This window comes from Cryptotermes secundus, unplaced genomic scaffold (genome assembly GCF_002891405.2).
Source record: "Cryptotermes secundus unplaced genomic scaffold, Csec_1.0 scaffold181, whole genome shotgun sequence".
In the NCBI taxonomy this organism is placed as follows: domain Eukaryota; kingdom Metazoa; phylum Arthropoda; class Insecta; order Blattodea; family Kalotermitidae; genus Cryptotermes; species Cryptotermes secundus.
Genome location: NW_019723906.1, coordinates 1,401,125 through 1,424,860, shown reverse-complemented (window position 1 = coordinate 1,424,860; position 23,736 = coordinate 1,401,125). Strand labels below are relative to the sequence as shown.

General features: G+C 41.2%; 1 protein-coding gene across 1 annotated transcript; it reads right to left on the bottom strand.

The window, feature by feature from the left end:
- Positions 1 to 992: 992 nt before the first annotated feature.
- Positions 993 to 14,111, bottom strand: LOC111862051. Its single transcript, XM_023847121.2, has 6 exons — positions 14,024 to 14,111; positions 12,586 to 12,700; positions 9,731 to 9,833; positions 8,011 to 8,096; positions 5,318 to 5,471; positions 993 to 2,942 (listed from the first exon to the last, which is right to left on the bottom strand). The coding sequence occupies exons 2-6, from the start codon at positions 12,658 to 12,660 to the stop codon at positions 2,665 to 2,667; spliced, it is 696 nt and encodes a 231-aa protein (XP_023702889.1). The 5' UTR covers positions 12,661 to 12,700; positions 14,024 to 14,111; the 3' UTR covers positions 993 to 2,664.
- Positions 14,112 to 23,736: the final 9,625 nt, after the last annotated feature.

Sequence of the window (23,736 nt, the reverse complement as noted above, 5' to 3'; positions counted from 1 at the left end):
TATTCTATTACGTTCTCATTTTTAGATTTCTTCCAAGATGACGAACAGTAATTTGTAATTCGCACTGGTACGAAGGTATTTGTTAAGGTGAAATGTCTCTCGGCCGGTCACGGTAGCCGAGCGGTCTAAGGCATGCACTGTCTTCGCTCGCTCGGAAGCCGGGATCGTGGGTTCGAATCCCACTCAGAGCATGGATGTTTGTGTGCGTTATTCTGTGTTTATCTACAGGTAGAGGCCTTGCGACGAGCTGATCTCTAGCCCAAGGAGTCCTACCGTATGTGTAAGATTAGAAAAACCGAAGTGAACGGAGTTCATGGAGGTAGGCCTAGGCCCACTGGGTCTGTAGTGCCAAGGACAAAAAAAAAGTCTCTCGAATAGAGCTCTGTGACTTGTGAGCTGAGTAAATATTTAACTCCCTTGTCTGTATGATTTAGACATACGACTAGGGAATTTTCCATATAATGGTGTCTGAACATTTTTATCTGTTGGAATGGAACATAATGCCACGTGTTAGAGTTGTGTCTATTAGACAGGGGTATGGATTGGATGATTAGGTTTATTGACACCTTATGCATACCGCTCGGAACTACAGACAATTACAGCGCTATCGCTAATCCCCTCACTTTACAGTTCAATGCTGCAAACACTAATGATCTCAGTCTGTTTCACTCTCCAATATCCGTTTCTTGGTAACGGATTTTAACACAGGAACTATAACAGCTTCACCGAGTAACACACTCCAAATATGGCGGTGCTATAACAGACGTAAAGTCTTCTCTTCACAGCCAGACTTCCAACTCCACTGAGCTGCTCTCAATAATAATGAGCCTCAATTCCTCAATTCAACTCCCCTGCTCCCAAGCTCATAATCTGGCAGGCTGGAGTATAGAAACTCAACTGAATACACCCCCATTTCTTCTGTCATCTTCTATTGCCATCTCAAGAGACTCCCTCAATTTTGTTTCAGCAGATACTCGTTACATAGCCTCGGGGCGGCCCCAACAGAAAACACCGTTTCCTAGCAATTCCTCTATTGTTATAGAGATGTGTTTACCTCTCCGTTGGATAGAAAACATAGTTCTATTGCTGCGTGTGTGTTCGTTTCCGTGAGAACCTGTTTACCAAATCGTTGCCTAGCGATGAACGTCCAATTTGGCTGGTCTATTTCGGTTTTCAGGCGTCCTGTCACAATACAGTAATAGGCCGAGAGAGAGAAGAATTACAGGAACTTTGATATTAAAAGCAAAATTTCAGTTACCATCAGCCCAGTTGCTTTTCCCATGGATCGCACTGTATTTATGTTTACATTATTTTTATATGGTTATAAACTCAACATTTTATTTCATATCTCCAGCACAGTACGTGTACATTGCTACCGTAACACTATCATTTCATCCAGAATAAAAACTAAATCTTCCTTTCTGCGTTAACTTTCGTAGTTTGTAAGTCTTGTTGATTTCAAAGGGTTCTGACAATGGTGTAAAATACTTAGAATTAGCAGGTCTTTGGACTTCGTCCTAGAAACTATAAAACATAACGTTTCGGAAGCTGGATCTGTCTCCGTTCTCAGGTGAACGGGGAAGACACCTACTGCCGGGTGCCTTGTTATTTCTCTCCGAATTAGCATTGTCTCAGGCAATTAAATAGCTGTAGTGAATCTGGTAGGGTTTGTCCAGCGATTGATGTTAGCGCTTTCTGAGCAATGCAGAAGGAAACAAATCAAGTTTCCGAAACGTTGTGCTTTCTAATTTCTAGAATATCGGACGATGGGCAAAGTTCTAAAACCCAGTAATTTTTAAGTCACGTTGCATGACAGTATTCTTCAACCAAATTTTTTTGGTCCTTTCAAATTCCGCCTCCAATTTGACGTAAATCTCTCACTTTTATCACTGTTACGTTCCATTCGATCAATACCTCCAGTCCATTCTACTCCCATGTTATTAATCTATTTGTTTATAGGTTAATAATTTCCTATGATGGGACTTCTAACTTTATGACTTAACGAATCTTGCGGGATCTTTCATAATACTTTCAACTCTTTGGTTTCACTGATTTTCTTAGTCGTTCGTGTTTCAATTCTGCTTTCACGGGCATGCTACTACTGACAAATAAACATATTCTTGTTGGTCGAAATCAAAATTACGAATCAAACAAACTGTGCCAGCAGGATACCCGGCTGTTTAAACAGCGCCATATGTAACAGCGGGAACACAAACAAAACATATTTGAAAGTTATAAGAATAGGAAACATAAATTTATGTATTGTTTTGTGGGAGCCACCCACATTGAATCAAGGGCTGGTTGATCAGCGGGGACCACGGCAGCTCCAACGTCCAATGGTTTGCGCGCGGTTAGTGACAACGTACCTCCGATACGCTAGTCGTCAATTGCAGTCTAAGAAACATCCATTGCTACGCAACGGCTCAATAATCATGTTTCTGTGGAAACAGATTGGCGACTAACGCGTCGGAAATTCGCATCTTTATACGTTGCCATAACAGCGCGCGAAGCAATGGGAGCTGGAGTTTCAGTGGTCCGCGCTGATCGGCTAACCTTTGATTAAATGTGGGTCGCTCCCACAGTGTCTTAGAAGTAACGGATTCGAGATCGCTAGTCCTCCTTTCTTCTTCAACGTACAATAAGACGCATGTACGTATTTTGTGTTCAGATTGTTTCGACCCATGAGATCGTTGATCCCAAGTGTTCCGTGCGGTTATCGTTGTCCGGTTTCTTCTGTTTCTTTTGTGTCGGGTAGTGTATGGGGGGCAGGTTTGGAACTTGCAGTAGGTACTGTGTTAGAGGAGTTGATGGCAGCGAGGGGTATGGTTTCACAACGGACAAAGCTGACTGTTGTCTCGGTACAGTCTCCGTTACTCCTGGTGCTATACTTTTCACTTGCTTGTAGTAACTGTGAACCACCAAATGGAAGTAGATATTCATACCTGTAACGGATGAGAGTGTATATTAATCTGTGAGAATGATTATAGTTTCAGTTGTGCAACAGCTAAAAATATGAAAATTCTCCCTTTACGCAGTTGAGTTCCACGCCATGAAGACCTCAGTACTAGATAGAGGTCACCGTTACACCCTTGCAGCATTATCCCTCGTGGAAACAGCGCCCGGCACCCATTGAAGCTGGGTGGGCCCCAGATCCTGTCTGCATGCTGTGGAGTAGAAAATTTTGCCCCTGCCTGGGAACGAACACAGGCCGTCCAGCCAGTAGCCTATAATACAGACTGAGCTATATGTGCCTATAAAAATATTTTATTACTTTGTTTAAGGGTGTTTAACAATGGTGTTTGTCCCTCAGAATATATATTATCAAAATATTATTAAAGAATAATAAGTTGGAAATAATGTGAAAGAACCGATTGTGGCTTAATTCGAGGTAACATATCAACATTTTCCAGAAAGGACTGAGGAAATCCACGAAGATCCTGTCAGAATGGCCGGTCTCCGGGCCGGAACTCGTATCCAGTCATCTCCTGAGTACAGGAAGGGAATGCCCCCCATCCGACTATCAATGCAGTGAACTTGTTGAGAGAACTGTCCTCCGGCTTGTCAATAAATTTCCCGCCTTTTTGGAATTGTTTATTATCGTGTTTGTAGGAGGTCAGAATTGTTCCATGTCCTGAGCCAATTATAAAAATTACCATGTTCCTATCGTACTGATTAATTATAATACATAAATCATAGATTTCGGTTAAATATAGCGTTCATTTTAAAATAATTAAAAATATATTAAATGATTAGACGTTTCGACAATTTTTATTCGCCATCATCAGACCTTTATATTTTAAACATGGGAAGGAAGCCAATTGAATCCATCCACACGCTAATACGTTATTTCTCTAACATCGGAGAACAAACTTCACCGATTAACATGATACTAATATTATTTGTTCGAGGTATTCATCTCGCGGCCATTTATATGTTTGAAATAGATTGATTAAGCCATGACCGGAATTCAGGGTGACGGAGTTCCGCACAAACTTTTTAGGTAGGCTTAAAATATGTGTCAGTCCTGAAACCACGTACTCGCTTTATGTTCACGCATCTGCATATAACAGGGCTGAGATTTCGCAAGAGTCTGCTAATGTAAACCTGCTCTAAGTTCTGACGAACTATTTTCATTTTGCTTTAGAGTCGTTAAAGGACCGCTTCTGTGGTCTAGTGGTCAGAGTTTCTGCCTATATGTCCAGAGGTCCCGGGTTCGATTCCCGACGCTACCAGATTTTCTGAGAAGTAGTGGCTCTGTAAAGGGGTCCACTAAGCCTCATGAAGATAATTGAGGAGCTATTTCAAGGAAACAGCTTCTCCGGTCTAGAAAATCGAAATTAACGATCGTGGGGATTCGTTGCGCTGACCATACGATATCCTCTACCCGCTAAAGTTGGCGACTTCGCCGACAAGCGGCGGCCGCTCGGTCGGTATAGTTCACTTGCGGACTAGAGGCAACGGATTTTTAAAGTCGTTAATTTTGAGAATATTACATAAGAGCTTCAGAATGTACTTCTTTCGACAAGTTCTTATGGCATTTGATATGCAACTTTTATATCAGTACTAATACGTCTCATTCGCACGATTTTTTAAAGCTTTACTTTAATTAATTAGTCGAGAATTGTGCCCACTTTAAGGAAACCACTTAGAACCATAGGAAGGATACATTAGAATTGAAAACCCAAGGTGCTAGTAGAAGAGAATGACCGTGGAAAACATGGAGAAAGACAATAGAAGAGGAAATAACAGAGATGGGAAAACCTGGAGAGAGGCATCGGAAAACCAGAGGAGAAGATGGAGAAGCTTCACAGGAGCCCTATGTTCCAGTCGGAACTAAAGGAATTAAGTCAAGTCATGTCAAAATTGCGCCCAAGGACATTCGCCGAACAAACTTAATTCACGAACCCTAAGCGATTTTTACATTATTATTAATTTGTACATACAAAGTCAGTAGATATTGTGAGGGCTATGGACTGAACGGTCCTAGTTAGATTCCCGGCAAATCAGAATTTTTCTCTCTCGACAGCGTGCAGAATGACCCTGGGGCCCACCCAGCCTTCTCTCGAATGGGTATCGGGGGCTCTTTCACTGGCAGTTTAGCGGACGTGGCGTGAAGCTGACTACTCACCTCTATCTATTGCCGAGGTCAAGAATGGTGAAGCTATACCAGCACTCCCCCATGCGTTTTCATGACATAGAGCTTGATGAATGAAGAACAAGGACAGTTTTACCTTGCACACACGTAAGTACGAGTACGTCACAGAAACAGAGTCAGATGTAAGTTATTCTGACAGCTGTGAGGTGAGCACATACGAACCGATGTTGATGGGCTCCGCGAAGTGTGTCCAAATGTAATCTGAGTCGAACTCGATATAAACGGCTAGTACAACTGCGCTGACGAAGAGAAAGCTGCTGAAGATCAGGTCAATGGTACACAGCACCATCCACGGGAATATGAGTTTGGGTTTGCTCTGAAAAATAATGTGGAATTTACGATTTTCTTTCAGATCGAGAGAGTTATTTAAGAACTTCGATCCTAATTGATTATCAGAACATTGGGGGTTTTCTTAATTACTGCTTATTTAATCCGTTCCTCTTATACCCTAAGGTGTCCAGGTTGCTCTCTTTTTCATTTTGATCATTTTACAGATGGTAGGACTGCTTGGACGAGTGATCAGCTCGCCGCAAGGCCTCTGTGTAAACACAGGACCACACAAACACAGAATGAACACATACACATACAAAACATTCATGCCTTGTGTGGGATTTGAACCCACGATCCCGGCTTTGAAGAGAGCGAAGACAGAACATGAGTCGGACTGCTCGACTACCGTGACCGGTGTGGGTTTCTTAGCACACTGAAATATTCTGTAGAAGTTAGAATGAAATGTATGTATTATTTTACTAAGTTAACGTCCTATGGAGGTTTGTGTGCCCTGATCATCTGGAGAGCTATATGCTAGCGGGAGCGTGAGCTCTTGACTGGATCACTTAAGCTAGACGGGCCAAAGGGTAGGTCCCAGATGAAAGGAGCCCCTGGTCCTCTAATTTATAAGCCGGACGTCAGATCAAGAACCTAACTAACTTCATGGAGTTGAGCCCTTCTCGAGAAGCCGTCAGTTGTGCAGCTAGCCAAGAACCTACTACCAACATTTTATGGAACCCGAAGGTTCATTACCGTGTTCACAAGAGCCATTTGCCGGTCCCCTGTTATGAGCCAGATCGATCCAGGCCACCCCACCCCACCCTATCTCTCTAAGATCCATTTTAACACTGTCCACCACCTACTTCTTGGTCTTCTTAGTGGTCTCTTTCATTCTGGCTTTCCCACCAATATCATATATGCATTCCTCGCCTTCCCCACTCGTGCTACATGCCCTGTCCACCTCATCCTTCTTGATTTGATCATTCTAACTATACTTCGAGAAGAGTGACAATTATGAATCTCCTAATGATGCAGTTTTCTAGAACCTCCCGTCACTTCATCCATCTTAGGTACAAACATTCTCCTCAACACCCTGTTCTCAGGCACCCTCAGTCTGTTCCACCCTTCCCGTCTCTCCGACTGAGAGCCTCAACTCTTAAAGCAATATGTGTTAAGAAACGCGACAGTAGACGCCGAGCGAAATGAGTATCTGTCAAGGATACCAAGGCTCTTGCAATAAGTAATTATCTTTTTAATATTAAAATTTTGGTCAGAAACCTGGAAGTGGAAAAACATTTTAGAAGGATAATAATAAAATGACTCTAGAGAAATAGGATATATGTTTGTAGATTGGATTTATCTGGCTCAGAATACTGATCAGTAGCGGGCTCTTGTGAACTTTTCGTGTTACATAAAATGCAAGAAAATTCTTGAAATATGAGCGACCATCAGCTTCTCAAGACAACTTTTATTCCATGAAGTTGATTACCTAGCTGAATCATTTTACTTACAGGAGTTCAGTGTTGTTATTATACATAAATTTGGACCCAGTGTAGGTATACACTCAGTTCTACTTTATCAGTAAATGTAGTTTATTCAAGTTTAGTCTGATACGCGCAGAGATCGTTTTATGCTTGTGAGTATTAATCTGTGGGCACAGGGATTTGAAGATTTTCAGTATAAGATCGTTCTGTCTTTTCATTTCCTTCCATTTTGACAGAGTTGAAAACGGCTTTTCAGTACTAGGTATTTATTCAAGATCCATTTAAACCCCCGAATAAATGAAGAAGTGTCTACGTATAAAGGAATGAACTACAAAGCAGGTAAAAAGAAATTGTTCTACATGTATCGATGTTGGGAACAAAAGTTATGACGTCAAAGGCACTTTATATAATTTCGTTAAAAGAAAGTATCGCCATAGAACTACCAGAAGAAATCTGGCCGTCTCAGCGTACTGGTTAGTCCTCTCTGTCTCATGGTTGCCAGAATATCATATAATACATAATTTATAAAACAAAATTGTATCCATCGCCTTCCCGTTAATAGCTGGCCGTATGTAATATAATGTATAAAGCGATCTATTTCGTACTTACACGACTTATTAACATAAACAACCGCTGTATTTTATAAACTAAATTTAATTATAAATTAATTAGAAATATTATTTACGGTAGCGTAGTTGGTATGTATTTGTCAATTTAGTGAGTGTAAATTTATTATAGTTGACAAATACGCACTTTTTAAATACTTTTTAAATGGTTTTGTGAAGACCTATGAGGGCAAGCAATGAAATAGATTAGCGTAATTAGGACACCTGATGATGGCACTATGTTGCCGAAACATGTCGTGAAGTAACAGGTGAAATTGAGTGCACTACAAGACGGCCACTGTATACATATCATGGATGAAAATCAGTGCAACAGGACGCTAAAATACAACATCATTTCTCCAATTTAATCTTGCACCTGGGGGGTGTAGGCCTTGTGCAGAGTTGTGTGTTCGGATGGCATTTTCTGTTCTTCAGACCTTATGGAAGAATTTCTGACTTAATCTATCATTAGTGCGACTCTTAATATAATACTTACATCAAATACTCCCTTCAAGAGCAAAATGTTGCTAACTATTTCTGCCCCTTTGAAGACAGCCATGATAATGCTTGTTATTTCTATAGCTGAGGGAAAAACATAAGAAGGGATTATAACATTGTACACAGATATTGCACTTCAGTTCTCAATTAAAATTAATATTGATTTTTGATAGATAAAAATACTGATCATCAATCTATTTACAATCTGTAGACCTACAAATTTATTTCAGTTTCTTCACTCACATTTGCATTTAAGAAAAGGTTTATCTGGCACTTTTCTGAGAGTAATTAACGACGTACAGTTCTTATTGAGAAGCTAATTGTCACTCAGCTAGCCATGGAATTCCTCGCCTCTTATTGAATCTAAAGGCCTCGAACAGCACGCTACTGCCCTTGTCCTGAGCCAGATAAATCCAATCAATATCCACATATTCTATTTAAATGCCAGATTTATATTTTCCTACAAACTACTCCTAATTGTTCCAAGTTGTTCTTCGGTTCAAGTTTTCCGGTCAAAATATTGTATGATTTCCTCGTGTCTCCTAAGCGTGCTACATAATGCTCCCATCTCATCACCCAAGATTTGATCATTCTGACGATATTTGGAATAGGGCATATGTTATGAAGATCCTCGATACCCAGTTGTCCCCCATCTTCTTCTTCTTTCCTCTTCTCTCATTCCTCACATCCTCCTCAACACTTTGTTCTCGCTCTCATTCACTTCTCTTGGCCGAAGGACGGACTTTTTACCCTTATGAAATACAGTGTGAAATTAGGATTTTTTTCTATTTTAATCTTTAGGTACTAGAATACACGATAATTAACATCGAAATATGTTAGAAGAATATTTTTAATAAACACGGAAATATTAACCCCATGAAAATTTCGAGACAACCAACCCCAATCACAATAAAGATAGACCAAAAACAACTGGAGAATGTGAAATGTTTTAAATATTTGGGTAGCTTCTTAACAGATAATGGAAGATGTACGTCTGAAATTAATCTAGGATTGCCATGGCAAAAGCTGCATTTAGCAAGAAGAAGAATCTTTTTACCAGCAAATTGGACTTAAATTTGAGAAAGAAACTAGTGAAATGCTATGTTAGGAGCATAGCTTTGTATGGGGCTGAAACTTGGACACTTAGGGCAGTAGACCAGAAACACCTGGAAAGCTTCGAAATGTGGTGTTGGAGAAGGATGGAGAAGATCAGTTGGACCGATTATGTGAGAAATGAAGAAGTGTTAATTAGAGTCAGTGAGCAGAGGAATATCCTACACGAAATAAGGAAACGGAAGGCTAATTGGATTGGTCATATCTTACGCGGTAACTGCCTTCTATAAGTGACCAGAAGACGAGGAAGAAGACGTAAGAAGATGCTGGATGACCTTGGGGACAGAAGAGGATATTCTCATCTGAAGGAGAAAGCTCGAGATCGCATCAAGTGGAGGAACTGTTTTGGAAGAGACTGTGGACCTGTCGTCTTGACAGATTACAGATGAATGAATGAATAAGTTATTTATCATTTGACGTAGGAAGAATAGAGATAATTTTTGCAACCAGAATTTCAATTGGAAATAACTGAAAGTCATCACTTTGGTTATGTGTTCGATCTCAGGGCACAGTAACAGAATTTTAATCTTTCAGATGTTTATATCATGAACCTAACTTGAATCTTGGTTATGATAATAATCACTTAGCTCCTGGTGTTAACTTACCAGTATTCAGTCTGCGATAATCCTCTGTCTCCGCCTTCCTGGCGTTAATATGGCCCTCGTATGCTGAAAAACTCGCCACTAACGCCATAAGAACAGCTTTGACCTGAACACGAAAAGGAACAAAACTTAAATATTCCCATTAACGTGGTAAGGTTCCTCTCCATACATGTGTATGTTCAGATCTGTTGTTATGGATCCTGCAGCTCAAGTTGTATTGAGTTCATGCCAAAAACAGGACAAAATTTAAACTGTATGATTTTTCGTTCTTTCGTAGAATGATCGCCGTGAAGTTAGTTGTGTCCATCTGTCAGCCCGCTTGTTTCGTCTTTGAAGTTACTGGAAGATAGGAGGAAATTGTGATCAAAAAGAGATTGTGTAAGATTTGAGGTTTTCACGGCGGTGACTATGGAGAATGCCGTCTTCTGGGATTTGGTGTCATGTAGCTCTAGTTCACACAAGTAGGTTAGTCCAGTTGTTGGATCTGTACCTGTCACATCTAACCTCTGGGTTTAAATTACATGAGGTTCGTACTGATTTGCTGAAAGGAAGTCTCGCCGAACATACCATTTTACTTTATAAAATGTACGTCGTGACTATTATTAATGCCTAGTTTTTCAACTTTCATTCGTAATGTATTTAGAGACTGCGAATTTTTAACGAAGTGAAATTAAGAATAATTATTGAAACTGTGCAGTGCGATATTAGTAAGGCGATTACTTAGACGCTATTGAACATTAAGTTGAATGAGTTATGCAAAATAACAAAAAAAGAAAATTAATGTATTTGAACCCCAACGCAAAATCATTTTCTTGATTTTGATTTATTCGACTCGTGATGCCTGCTTATTATGTGCTTTAAGTAACTTCCGTGGCAAGCGCAGTTGTCGCTAGCTGTTACGTACGGTCGATACGTGAGCAGATATTTTTTCCTGGAAAATATGAACATTAAAACACGATGTGGAAATTAATGTAAAATTGATATTTAAGCCATAGACGCAGCAAATTAAAAGCACAGAATTTTATTTGGCGTTAACGTTTTCTGACACATATTTTTATCCCCATAATAATGGTTTTGACATCCTTCAATGATATGTCACATTATGTCTTATACTGGGCTGTGCTGAACTCTGTTCGCACTGAAACGTTTGCATAATTATTCAATTCATAATATCTACTATTCGTTCTCAGATATCAAGATTGTTATACTAAGTTCCTCTCTCGAAAACAGGCCATTTCGACGAAATAACTTCCTTCCTTCCAGCAGACAGATATCAATAGAAACCGTTGTTTATAAGTAAATACCGTGTTAAGATAAGGTAAAGTTGTCCCCCTGCTTAATTAGTTAAGCAATATGCCATGAAGAGATGTGGGGAAGTGGAGATGTAGCTCCACCTGTTTTGACTTCGGCAGTAGATGGAGGTGAGTAGTCAGCACGAGACGTACATTGTCTTGTTACCTTTAAGAATTAACTCTGATTTATTGTTAGATTAATTAATGATACTCTTTGAATTGCAGATGTGAAGTAGCAATATGTGAGAGGAAAAATCGTTATGAATGGTAAGTACTTAAATATCTGAAAGGAGAAGATCTCAAGATCAGTTATATTCTTCAGCAATGGCGGATCGACCTGAAGCAGCAGTCTGCTTGTGAAATGCAGCGTTTGAAACCACAAAGGAGGGTGGTTACGTAACAAGAACCACGTGGGCGTTGGAGTTCTGCCTTTGTCGTCATGGATTATGCAATTTTATGTCTGTACACGAATGCACAAAGAACTGAATGGATGAATATTCAAAATTGAGTTTTCTGTGGCATTGGAGGTTTTCACTACCTACTGAAAATAAATATAGTTTCGATGGAAAAATTCACTGCCACTTATCGTACTTTCACTCCTGTATAATTTCTCGCACTTTCTTACTTGACTGTAGAAATATTCTTCGGCAGTTTTGAACAATAGCAAAAAAGTCACATCAATATAATATTTTCTTCGGAATTCTTATAATCATACGTAATTCTACTCGTGTGTTATCAAGTTAAAGAGGAAAGCATGCTTACTGATCGGCGGTGTTTCATATTATTTTGTACTTTAGGCAGTACATATATTCTTCACGTTTATCCATTCTTAGACAAAACTCTCCTACGCGTGGGCGTCGCGAGAATTCCTTATCAAGGAGGTCAGCCAGATAGCTTGTTTACGAACAACTGATCGCCCTAGAATATTCAGGATATAAAAATATGGTTTTAATAATTTTAATTTTGGCATTATTCCTTTTTCATTTCAATTCTGAATTTTTCCCCAAATCCAGAAGGGTCAGATGGATGTCATGTCCCTTTCCGACGCCATGAACCCACGCTGAGAGAGGCTACTGTTCTGAAATGTCAGTAGAATCACAAGTCTTCTGTGTCAGCAGATGAGCACTAAACCAGAATTTCTGGGAAGAAATAATCACTTACTTTCCTTTGATACGACACAGACCACATAGAAAACGAATACAGTTGGAACACACAGACACACAGATAACAAGGTGATTTCATAAGCCTGTAATAATTTTTGAGGAGGGACGAGGGTACAAAAACGGATACTGAGACAAGCAACAAGGCGATTTTAAGAGCCTCCATTTATGTTTGCAAAATAGGGAAAACAGGTTAAAAATACGTCGGTGGTTTGGCTAATGACATAACCTTCCTCATGGACTTTGCGAAACTAATCAAAACTTTTAAAACCTTAATAGAAATAACATGGTATGTATCAGTCCTTAAGGTTTTTTTCGTTTACTGACCCAAGCCAAAGAAATACTTGGTTTATGATATAGCTCCTCCCGACTTATAGGCTAAATGTAGAACATAGATACTGCTCACACCATAGAGACAGCCTATGAAGACGCAGCCATTCTTGAGACCGAAGCAACAGCAACGCTTCAGCGTAGGTATCATGGCGCCCCTGTTGTCAGCGCCTGTTGCTGCCTCGTCCCCCCTGCCATAAGAGAAGCAACATCGTTACATAACGGGCTACTCCTTAGGTGAAGACTGTGAAAATACCACGAGATGTCCACATGACTTGGATGGGAGAGAAGTAAGTGCCAAAATTTGGCGGTAACATTCTTCTTGTGGTTCATTTTCCCATGATTCTAGTATATCGAGTGAATGGTGTCGAGGAATAAGACGATTGATGAATTTGATGGAAGTGGTCGTGGCCTAACCGAGGTATTTTTCCCATATTTCAGTGGAGGAGCTGAAGAAAACAGGCAGAAATCTCATTAAGGATAGCCGATGCCCCGGCCGAGATTCGAACCTAACTTTTTTTTTTAATTCGCTTAGTGGGGGGTGGTGTCCAACTGGGTCCACTCGGCACGGCGGCCATTAATTGGCCTATTATAGCCTGCCCCGGGTGATTATGATGATGGAGAATTTGGTGGAATGAAGATTGGCAGGGGAAACCGAAGTACTCGGAGAAAACCCGCCCCAGCGCCACTTTGTCCACCACAAATTCCACTTGACCAGACCCGGGATTGAAACCGGGCCGCCATGGTGGGAAGACAGCGAATAGCCGTTTGAGCTATGGCGCTGCCTTCGAACCTAATTTTACTTCCGGTTGTAGATCTCTTGGAATAACGCCTCTGCTTAGAATCTTTGTGTATACATATTACAGTGTCAATGGCAACATCTGTTCTTGTTCCGTACATATGTTTTGGCCGTACAAAGCTAATATCAAGTTATCAGCAATTCTAGAAAAATGATTTACTTTTTACAGTGTGAACGCTTTGTTAATTGTTAGGTACTACTTTATATGTATAATTCACTAAAGGGTTCATTAAAATTTGAACACTAAAATATTGGATTCTTTTGTGCTATATCTATTTTTCATTCAATGTTAAACATGTGGATACTATCAGTAACTTATAGAAAATATATTGTCATAAGGATTTTGTTGATTACTTTTATATTATAGTATTTGGTGTGCTTAGAATACTACTAAGGGATTAAAGATAACATTAATCTCTATCTTTGGGAGATATGTTCTGAGAATGGGAAATGGACGGAACTGTCTCAAAATATTGTCCAGTTAGCAATGTGGGAATTTTGGATTCTCCCAAAAATATTTTTAAAATCATGACGATTTTTCTTAAAAAATAATCTACAGGTGTATATTTCAGATTTTTAACGATAAGTGTCTTGTGCTGATTTAGCAGCCAAAAGGTTAAAGTACAGCGAAAATATATGGACACATGGACGTGTGAAGTATCTCAACTGATAATACCACGTGATAACGTTCTAGTTAATGCATGCGTGTACGTACCCGGATTGATAATCTCTGGTATTCCAGTATAATTATCTTCCCCATTCAGGCAGCGATCTTTATCTTGGACTCTCGGTGTTAAACTGAACTCATCACGGCAATGACTTAGTTTGAAATGCCACGAGTCGTATATTGATCCCTTTTAACACTTGTTCCTATATTCTGTATCGACATTTCTACTCATTTGTGGGCTGGGGCATGTAAACGTGACGCAACAAACCACAGAACAACAGCGCACAATCAGCGTATCTTTACATGATTGAAGGTTTGTTTCAGAGTTGCTCGGTGTGGCTTCTGACGGTGAAACTTTCTGTTACTGCAGGAGGCCAATGAGGTACTCGGGTACATCTAATTTAAAATATTATCCGGACTGGAGGATTGGGAATTGAGTGAAATTAAGGATATATTTTGATGTGAAATACATTTGTATTCTTTTGTGAAATATTCCAACTTTCATTTTTCCATATTCTTACGCCCCTAAGTACGTATTTTCTCATTCCCCGGCATCGAGGGAAACATTTTAATATTTCTGAAAGTTTTCATTGTGATTTAGAGTTCGGGAACGAAATATATTAAAATTCAGAAGTAACGAATCCTTATGAAGTTCTTCATTCGTAAAATAATATCTGAAATCACCGTCTCAGTATATCTAATTTATTTCATTTTTACTGATCAAAAGCTATTATATATCCAAAGTATTTCAATCATGAGAGCCAAGTACTTCAGTACATATGAAACAACACAATTATGTTACATAGCTTTATCAAATCGACATCATAAATATAAGTATTACTGCATGACATATGATGGCGCACCCCCAGGAGAGGGGGCATGGCCGATAGTAGACAGCCCCTCCACTCTTCGAGGAGGAGGCCCTCTTAAAAAATAAGTACAAGTCTTACATATAAAGAACATAAGTATGGTCATGGGTCCCGACGGGACCCGAAAATAAGATTGACTGTGCTGGCGAGGACCAGTAACAGTTGGCCTGACCTGACACGTGATACGACGCGACCCAGAACTAATCTGACAAAGTGTATCCAAGAGCTACTCATATCAACAAACGTCTACATAACACTAATTTTAACTACTTTCAAATTTAATCACTCTATTTAAAAAAATTATGTGCTTTAAATATGGCATAAATATTGTTAAGTTTTCTTTAATATTTGATCTCTCTCTCTCTAAGTGGGCATCTTGTGACCAAAAAATATTGGATATATTTTAGTATGCGATCATTGAAAAGGAAATAGTTTAGGTATACTTCGATGGTGATTTAGCATATTATTTTCACATATAAAGTACTTGTAGTATATTGGAAAAGTTAACCATATTAAATCATATAGTAATTACTAGATCTTTATATCATAGATGTACAGTAATAAATTCGCAAGCCACCATGTTTGGTATTGTTAACGACAGGAAATTGAACAATAAAATATTTTTAATGACACATTGTTCATACCAAGTTTCATGAAAATCGGTCAATTTGTTTAAAATCCATTAGCAGAAAAAAAAGCATATAAGAGAGACTGTCGTTTTATAACCTTTGGTTTCATCGTACATTTTTGAAAGTTTACCAGAAGTGCCTGATTCTTAGCTCCAGAGATATCTGTGAATGGATCTAATAACTTTCACTCTTGAAGTCTTTGAGGAATTTCATTTCTCCTCACTGGAAACGTCGAGACCATTTCAGGATTCCCAGTAACCCGGTCGAGACTGGAACCGAATTGCTCGGTCAGTAAAATATCTGGCTAAGTTTTGGAGACCTAGGTTCTGTTCCATGCACGGGTAGAATTATTCTCTTCGCCTCTACCACGCGCAAATACTAGAAATAGGGCATAATCTGTTGTACAATGCCTGGATTGACAGAGGCCTTGTATATATTGTACATAGAAATAGTAATTAAGACTAGAATTAAATTGTAAATATATGTCAATACCGACAATGGACTGACTAAGACTGACAAATGACAGACCCGACCTCTCGTCAGAGAGGGCGCCCCAAATAGACAAAACAGCAAATTTCACAAAGAAGAAAACATCTGGTCATGAGCCCCAGCTGGGGCTCGACACCGAGACAGACAGACTGACTGACCGTCAGTTGCAACATGACTTTGACTTTGACTTACCACGAGCAGACCTCGCTCGGGCCCGCCTCCTATCCAATCAGAACAGCGGAATATCCCCTTTGGAGTAGATTGCTCTGTGCATGAAGAAGTTCGTGCTGGAGCTCATTTTATCGGCGCTGTCTGTAAATATACATTGCGTTGAATGACTGGATAATAATAATAATAACGGACTGGAAGGGATGAGGAAGGAAGCGGTCGTGATCTTGTTTAAGTCTGGCATTTGTCTGGAGAAACCGAGGGAAACCATGAAATACCTTAGGATAACGGTGTCCCAGTCGACACCCGAACCGGGACCTACCCGGTATACCAGGAGTTCTCTCGCGAGCCATCTTGCTGGCTGATATGTGAAGTTGACCAGTCCTCGTCTAATGACGAATTTATGCCTTAATAATGCTTGAAGGTTTACCGTCACTCCCTGACTCGCCTTCATAACTTTCTTTTTACCACATAAGCACTAGAATGTCACTTTTTTAAATATTTTACATAGTACACCCTCGCTAACTTGTTTCGTAACGAATCTCATTTAAAAATAGTTGCCCACGAGTGTGGTTTACATAAGAGGATTTCATACGACTGCCGAATACGTATCGACTATTCTGTGAAGACTACAAACTGGAAATAAGGCCTATTCACAATGTACGTACAGTCACCGACAGGGACCGGACCGTCAGCGGACCGACAGACTGCTGGAGTATTAGGCAGCGTCTACACGAGCGCACAAAATGCGTCCGTTGTAACGAACGTACTTTGTTGAGGATGTTGCTAAAGACACCACACACTTGCCGAATGCGGTGCGTAGTTTTTTGTCTGCAATGGAGCCAGAAGAAAGCGTAGCATTCGCCTCTCTTATTTATTTCTACAACGGACGCATTTTGTGCGCTCGTATAGAAGCTGCCTTCGACTGACTTTTCTAAATTATTCATTGGAGACAGGCCTGACTTGCTCGCCTCACCCGCCTTTTACGTTCTATGTATCTATTTATCTAAAAAAAATACTTAGTGGGGAGTCCAACTGGGTCCACTCGGCACGGAAGCCACTGATTTGCCTATTGTACCTGCTCCGGGTGATTATGATGATGGAGAATTTGGTGGAATGAAGATTGGCAGAGGAAACCGAAGTACTCGGAGAAAACCCACCCCAGCGCCACTTTGTCCACCAAAAATCCCACTTGACCAGACCCGGGATCGAACCCGGGCCGCCGCGGTGGGAAGCCAGCGACTAACCCCTCGAGCTATGGCGCGGCCCAGGCTATCTATCTATCTATGCAGCCCTTTCGTTGGACCTTGCCAGCTTTTTCACTTTCTTAATCCAATACACAGACGGTAGGACTCCTTGGACAGAAGATCAGCCCGTCGCAAGGCCTCTACCGACGCACAGAATAATACAAACACAGAGCAAACGCACAAGACATACTTGCATTGAGTATGACTCGAATCCACGGTTCCAGAGTTCGAGCGAGCGAAAACCGTCCATGTCTTAGCTCCGCGGCCCCTGTGATCGGCTGTTTTGCGTTATATGCAGAGCGGAATTGAAAGGTGCGGGCAATTTGGGCACGGGTTCTATATAACCCAAATCAGGGAAAGTGTCCATATCAACATGCATCCGGTAACAGTTAATTTGTGAGTTATAGCTGGAAGAGTACATTTATAATAAGTGCTAAAATGTCTCCATGAAATTCAATGCACGTCTTGACACGTCTCATCATGGACCGCCACATCTGTTCAAAGATATCCGGGTAGTTTCCGATACTCTGACAGGTACCCACAGTGAGATGGTGAGGTGTCTCTTCGTTGTCAACAGGAGCTGCATACACAAGGGTATTCAGGTGCCACCACGGGCTAAATCCAGAGGATTCCAATCTGGTGTGGAGCGTGGAGGCAGTGCGGTGGGCCCTCCTCTACCTATCCCTCGGTTGTAGAGAACATCTCGCACAGCACGGCTAAAATGCGCGGAGCACCACGTCACATGTACCACGCTCGTGCTTCGACTGCCAGTTGTACATCTTCCAGTAGCTTCAGCAGATCGTGCGTGAGGAAATCTCGGCAGCGGTTGCCTCTAAGCCGATGTGGCAAAACCATGCGGGCCTACCAAACAATCACCAACAATCCCTGTACACAAATTAATGCTGAACTGCTGCTGGTGTCCACACAGCACTCTTTCGGCTGTAACATAAGTTAAATGTTTCCGGACACACGTTATTATGGACAGTGTTTCCTGTTTTGATGTGTGGAACGTGTGCCCAAATTTTGTCCGCACCTTTCAGTCACATTCTGTACAGAGAGAACCGAAAGTTAGAATTCACGAAGAAGAGGCGAAGCAAACGAGCAAGAAAAGTTACGGTTATTTCCTGACATGTTCTTTTTATTGCTAGTGGGGGGGGGGACTAAGTCCCTTGTACTGCGGCCACTTCTGGCCTATTGTACCAGCCCCAGATGATAGGTGAGGGTGATCGTGGAGCATTTGGTGGAATGAAGATTGGCAGGGGAAACCGAAGTACGCGGAGAAAACCTGCCCCAGTGCCACTTTCTCCACCACACATCCCACTTGAGCTGACCCGGTTCCTGACATGTTCCTTCAATACATCGTCGCTACTGCCTTTATGGTTCTTATTAATGGGCGCCGCTAGGATTCTGTTCCGGAGGGGCGGAGCACAGTTTTCCAATAGGAGGAGGCAACCAGAAAATTTGCTTACAGACTTACATTTAACAGAATCTTTCTTACTGATTTATAAAAACACGTCTAAATTTTATTATTAATATCTGGCACATATTTTTATTTGAATTTGGATGTTTTTTTTTCAAAAATGGATTTGGTGCAGATGTCTTGTTTGACCTCTCTTCCAGCGCCAACACTAATACTGTGTGATATTTCGTCTTTTGTGCTGGCAGAATTCATTTTTTCTCTCATTTCTCACTCGTCTATCAGAAATCGACATGATGAAGGTTGTAGCTTGTTCACGCTGTCCAACAGCTACAGACATCAACACACCAAGATATTCCTCCGAACTTTGCTAACCGTTGCCGGTCAGTGGCTGTCCGCATCGTTGACTTTTGATGTGAACAAACTCGTCAGAGAATATTTTGCCACCCCGCTGACGGTTCCTGGGCGATGTAACGTATAGTGTGAACTGGCCTCTTGTCACCTTGTCTTCTCTAGGCCAAGGGCAGTGAATGTTGTGAAGGTCAGACTCGATATATCGAACGTCCCGTGCGATCCACAAGGTGCTGAATATCGACCTTGGATGTGTGTATATGCGCACTGGGCCCCTATCTCTGCTTTGTACTGCCAAGATATTGTGGAATTTGATTTTTAATTCAAGGAATTGAAACGTCCACAGCTTGAATTAGACCACTAGATGCTGACAGCTGTACTTTCACTTTCTCTTCGAGTGGTGCGTAAGCACAGGGACAGTTTCTTATTAATAAAAGCCAGCTGTCTCATTCAATGAAGTTAGTTTAGTGTTCGCAATTGTTATGCAGGACTCACGGTTCCTTTTTACTCACATATGCCAGCATAATTAATGTTCTTCTGGTATCTCCGTCTTAGCATTAGGGATGAGTTACACTCGCCATAATTGAAATGAATTTCTTCCCGGAGGAAGTAAGGAAAGAAAAGAAAATACTTCAGTCTGGGGATCGTTATGTAGGGATGACGAAAATTCAAGGTGATTCTAAATTATTGTCGCATTTCCGTGTCCTATAATTTTCAAACCGGAGCAACAAAATTAAAACTGATTGTGTAATATGAAAATGTAACTCAAATAGTTTTATTATCTATGAAAGAAAAATTAGAATATAAAAAACTATAATTTTGCCTGTGGTTCTGTATGGGTGTGAAACTTGGTCTCTGACATTAAGGGAGGAACATAGACTTAGGGTGTTTGAGAACAGGGTGTTGAGGAGAATATTTGGACCGAAGAGGGATGAAGTGACAGGAGGTTGGAGAAAACTTCATAATGAGGAGCTTCATAATTTGTACTCTTCTCCAAGTATAATGAGAATAATCAAGTCAAGGAGGATGAGGTGTGCATGTCATGTAGCACGAATGGGGAGACGAAGAATGCGTATAGGATATTGGTGGGAAAGCCAGGGGGAAAGAGACCACGGGAAAGACCAAGGCGTAGGTGGGTGGACAATATTAGAATGGATCTTAGAGAGATAGGATGGGATGGTATGGATTGGATAGATCTAGCTCAGGATAGGGACCAGTGGAGGTCTCTTGTGAACACGGTAGTGGACCTTCGGGTTCCATAAAATGCTGGGAAATTCTTGAGTAGCTGCAAAATTGGCGGCTTCTCAAGAAGGGCTCAGCTCCATGAGTAACTATAAAAGCAATGCTGCAGAATGCTAAACAACTTCAGCACGCACAGTTTCATCTTGTTGTTTGCGGTTTGAAAATTATAGGCCGCGGAAATTCCAACAGCAGTTTAGAATCACATTACACTTCTCGCTAAGGAAGATACAACCGGCTCAGAAATGCTCTGGTTTATTTACGTGCTTGTTTCTCGTTTATTCAATGATGCTAATATATATGCTACATTATATGCGGTTGAAAGGTAGAATAACTGGCGAATGATGAATTGGGAAGGATATGGAAGAAAGCGGTCGTTTCCCAATATGAGGCGCTACATCGGCATTTACCTTTGAGGGACTTAAGAAAACCTGGAAGAAACCTCAGTCAGGAATGCCGGTTTCCGAGTCTATATTTGAAACCGGGACTTCATTACGAGGTTGCAGGAATGGTAAGCACTCGATCGCGTGAAATGATCAAGATATTTTTTAACTATTCTCTAGATGATACTATCACGTTTATTAGTGTCTGTAGACGGGGTTTGAATAGGAGAATAGATTTACTGGACACTCGCAGGTCGTATTTTCAAACAATTGTAACACTTTAAAGATTATTGTAACTAATGCAAGCAAAAAAAAAGTCTTTAACATCTGCTTGCTAGTCGTTGCTTGATAACGAATCTTATCTCGTTAACACTACACAGCTGAATACTAAATTATAGGAATGTCTTCTGAATTTTCTGACGAATGAATCTTTTGAATTCACGAATGAATTCTCTTTTATAACTTCTGGAGGACCGAACAGGGGACACCACACTGAAAAGTTCGGGTTTTGGCCTCTTGTATCTGTTGCAGAGGAAATAATAGACTGCTGTTCTGTTGCTATTCCGTATCCGTGGAAAGATTCTTGAATCTTCGTTGACACGACAACGTGCTTACCGAGCCGTTGACTAGCAATGTACATATTCGTCACAATATTAATCTTGTCTGTCTAATACATCTTCGGAGATACGTCATGCCTTGAGCAGGTAACTTTAAGGAAGAAGATTCCTCTATGTCCAACGAGATCTGTGGTTTGCTGATTTTGGATCCCAGCATACGCTGAAAATATAATCTAGTGACTTCCTGGTGCCGATTACAGTGGCCGCGCGGTCCAAGGCATGAACTGCCTTCGCTCGCTCGAATACTGGGATCGTGGGTTTGAATCCCACTCAACGTATGGATGTCGCTGTGCATTTATTCTGTGTTCGTGTTATTCTGTGTGTAGACATGGCTCCTGAAAGAGGCTGATCCCCCGTCCAAGGAATCCTAACGACTAATTGTAGAGTAAGAAACTAAAAAAGCGGCGAATTTCCACAAGAGTTGTAGAACCATAGATAGATAGAGAGATAGAATTATATTGGTACGTAGGTAGATAGATAGAGGTATATTGGTAGGTAGATAAATAGATAGGTATTGTATTGTATTGTATTTGGAGAGGGTGGGTTTCCCCATGCACTTAGACCAACTGTTGGTCCATTGTGCATCCCCCTATGATATTCTACCAGTCTCTATTCCCTACCGGTACTGGTGCGTGCCATCAGTCCCGACTCAGCCAGCGAGTTCGTCCTCTACTGGCTCAGCGGTATCTCGATGCTTCCCCCATCTACCAGAGGCGTTAGAGACTACTGTTGGGCGGGAAATGTCCTGAATTTGGTCAGTGGTCCCCTTGGGACATGAAGATTTTTACGTGCCGCACGGGACCCAAGGCTTAAAGTCCCTCCCGGAGGACTTGTTCCCTGAATTTTTCCGCCCTTAAAAATTCCACGACCTCCGCCGGGTTTGAACCCGCCTACCTTGAGTCACGAGGTGGGAACGTTACCCCTAGACTACGGAGGCCGCTTAGATAGATAGGTAAATAGGTAGGTAGGTAGGTATATAGATAGATAGACAACATGCTGATAATGATGTGAACATGACGTATGCAGATACCTCACCATCTGACAATGACGTAACCTCAAAAGGTGTTCTAGGCACGGTATAGGTGTGACGTCTGATCAATAATCGACCAGGGACTGATTCAGTGGTTCCAATTGAGCTTGGTTACGCGTGATACTGGGGTCAAACCTGTCAAAAAGAGATTAATAATACCAATACAGACCCGAGCACAGCAGTGGCGGTTCACGTGTTGTTTAATGAGCATCACAAGCGAAATCTTCTTACAAGTAGCTCCGTATACATGTCATGATATGCAAGCCGCCCAGAAATGGCATTCATAACAACTTTGATGGGAGTAGTAATTCAGGAAATGCTTTTTCGTAATTCAGTTAAAATACTATTGTCATGGCGTTTGTTCTCCAGAATGCTGCAATTCACCATAGATGAAACCAATAAGGAAAAAGAGAATAAGTTGTCCCTGTGCTTGACTAATTAAGCATTACACCATGAAGGCGAAAGGGCAGTGGATGTATAGAGTCACATTTACTTGACCTCGACAGTAGCTGGAAGTTAGTGGTCAGCTTCAGGCCTCGGCCGCTTTTCCCGGGGGAAAGAGTTCCCGTTTCCCACAGGATAGGAGGCTGGTTGGGCCCAGAACTGTTCTGGACTGCGTGGAGAAGACAAAATTCTTGAGCCTAACTGGACTCGAACTCCGATCCCTTGGTCGTCCTACCCGAAACCGGTAGCTATACCAACTACACTATCCCGGCTACTAAGAAGAGACCAGTACTCTGTCCAAACCATCTTTCAACGTACGTCATATAATGGAAGAGAAGTCATGTGTATTCGGCAGGGCCTCCGATATAGTGACCTTGGTTCCCATCGTGTCTTAAAAATTGGATATAACATAGTAATTATCTAATCAGATCGGTCACAGTGGCCTCGCGGCCTAAGGCGTGAACTGTCTTCTCTCGCTCGAGAGCTTGGCTCGTGGGTTCGAAACCGACAAAAGTCATGGATGTTTAGTGTGTGTACACGTTTATTCTGTGTTTGTGTTCTCCTGTGTTCAGGTAGCGGTCTTGCGAAGAGCTGATCGCTCGTCCATTGAGTCCTACCGTCTGTGAAAAATGATTACGGAACTGAATAAGAGGCCAGGGGCTTGAATAGGCTGGAAGAGCCACTGGAAAAAAAATAATCATGCTGTAATAAACTACGCCACTGTTAGCTGATGCAGCAACCAGAAAAATATTTTAGACAGCCAAGAAATATCTCATTGATTTTTAAATTAAATATTGTCATAATCTCGTAGCGTCGAAGCAGAATTTGAATTGCCGATATTTGCAACGAATAACTACCGATTGTCTGGAAAATGTGGG

Excerpts from the sequence above, each read along its gene's own strand:
- LOC111862051 (XM_023847121.2), bottom strand. The coding sequence starts at position 12,660 with ATGATACCTACGCTGAAGCGTTGCTGTTGCTTCGGTCTCAAGAATGGC. Across the intron at positions 9,834-12,585 it reads TCATAGGCTGTCTCTATGGT|GTCAAAGCTGTTCTTATGGC; the intron begins GTGAGCAGTATC and ends TTTCGTGTTCAG. Across the intron at positions 2,943-5,317 it reads CGCGGAGCCCATCAACATCG|GTATGAATATCTACTTCCAT; the intron begins GTTCGTATGTGC and ends CATCCGTTACAG.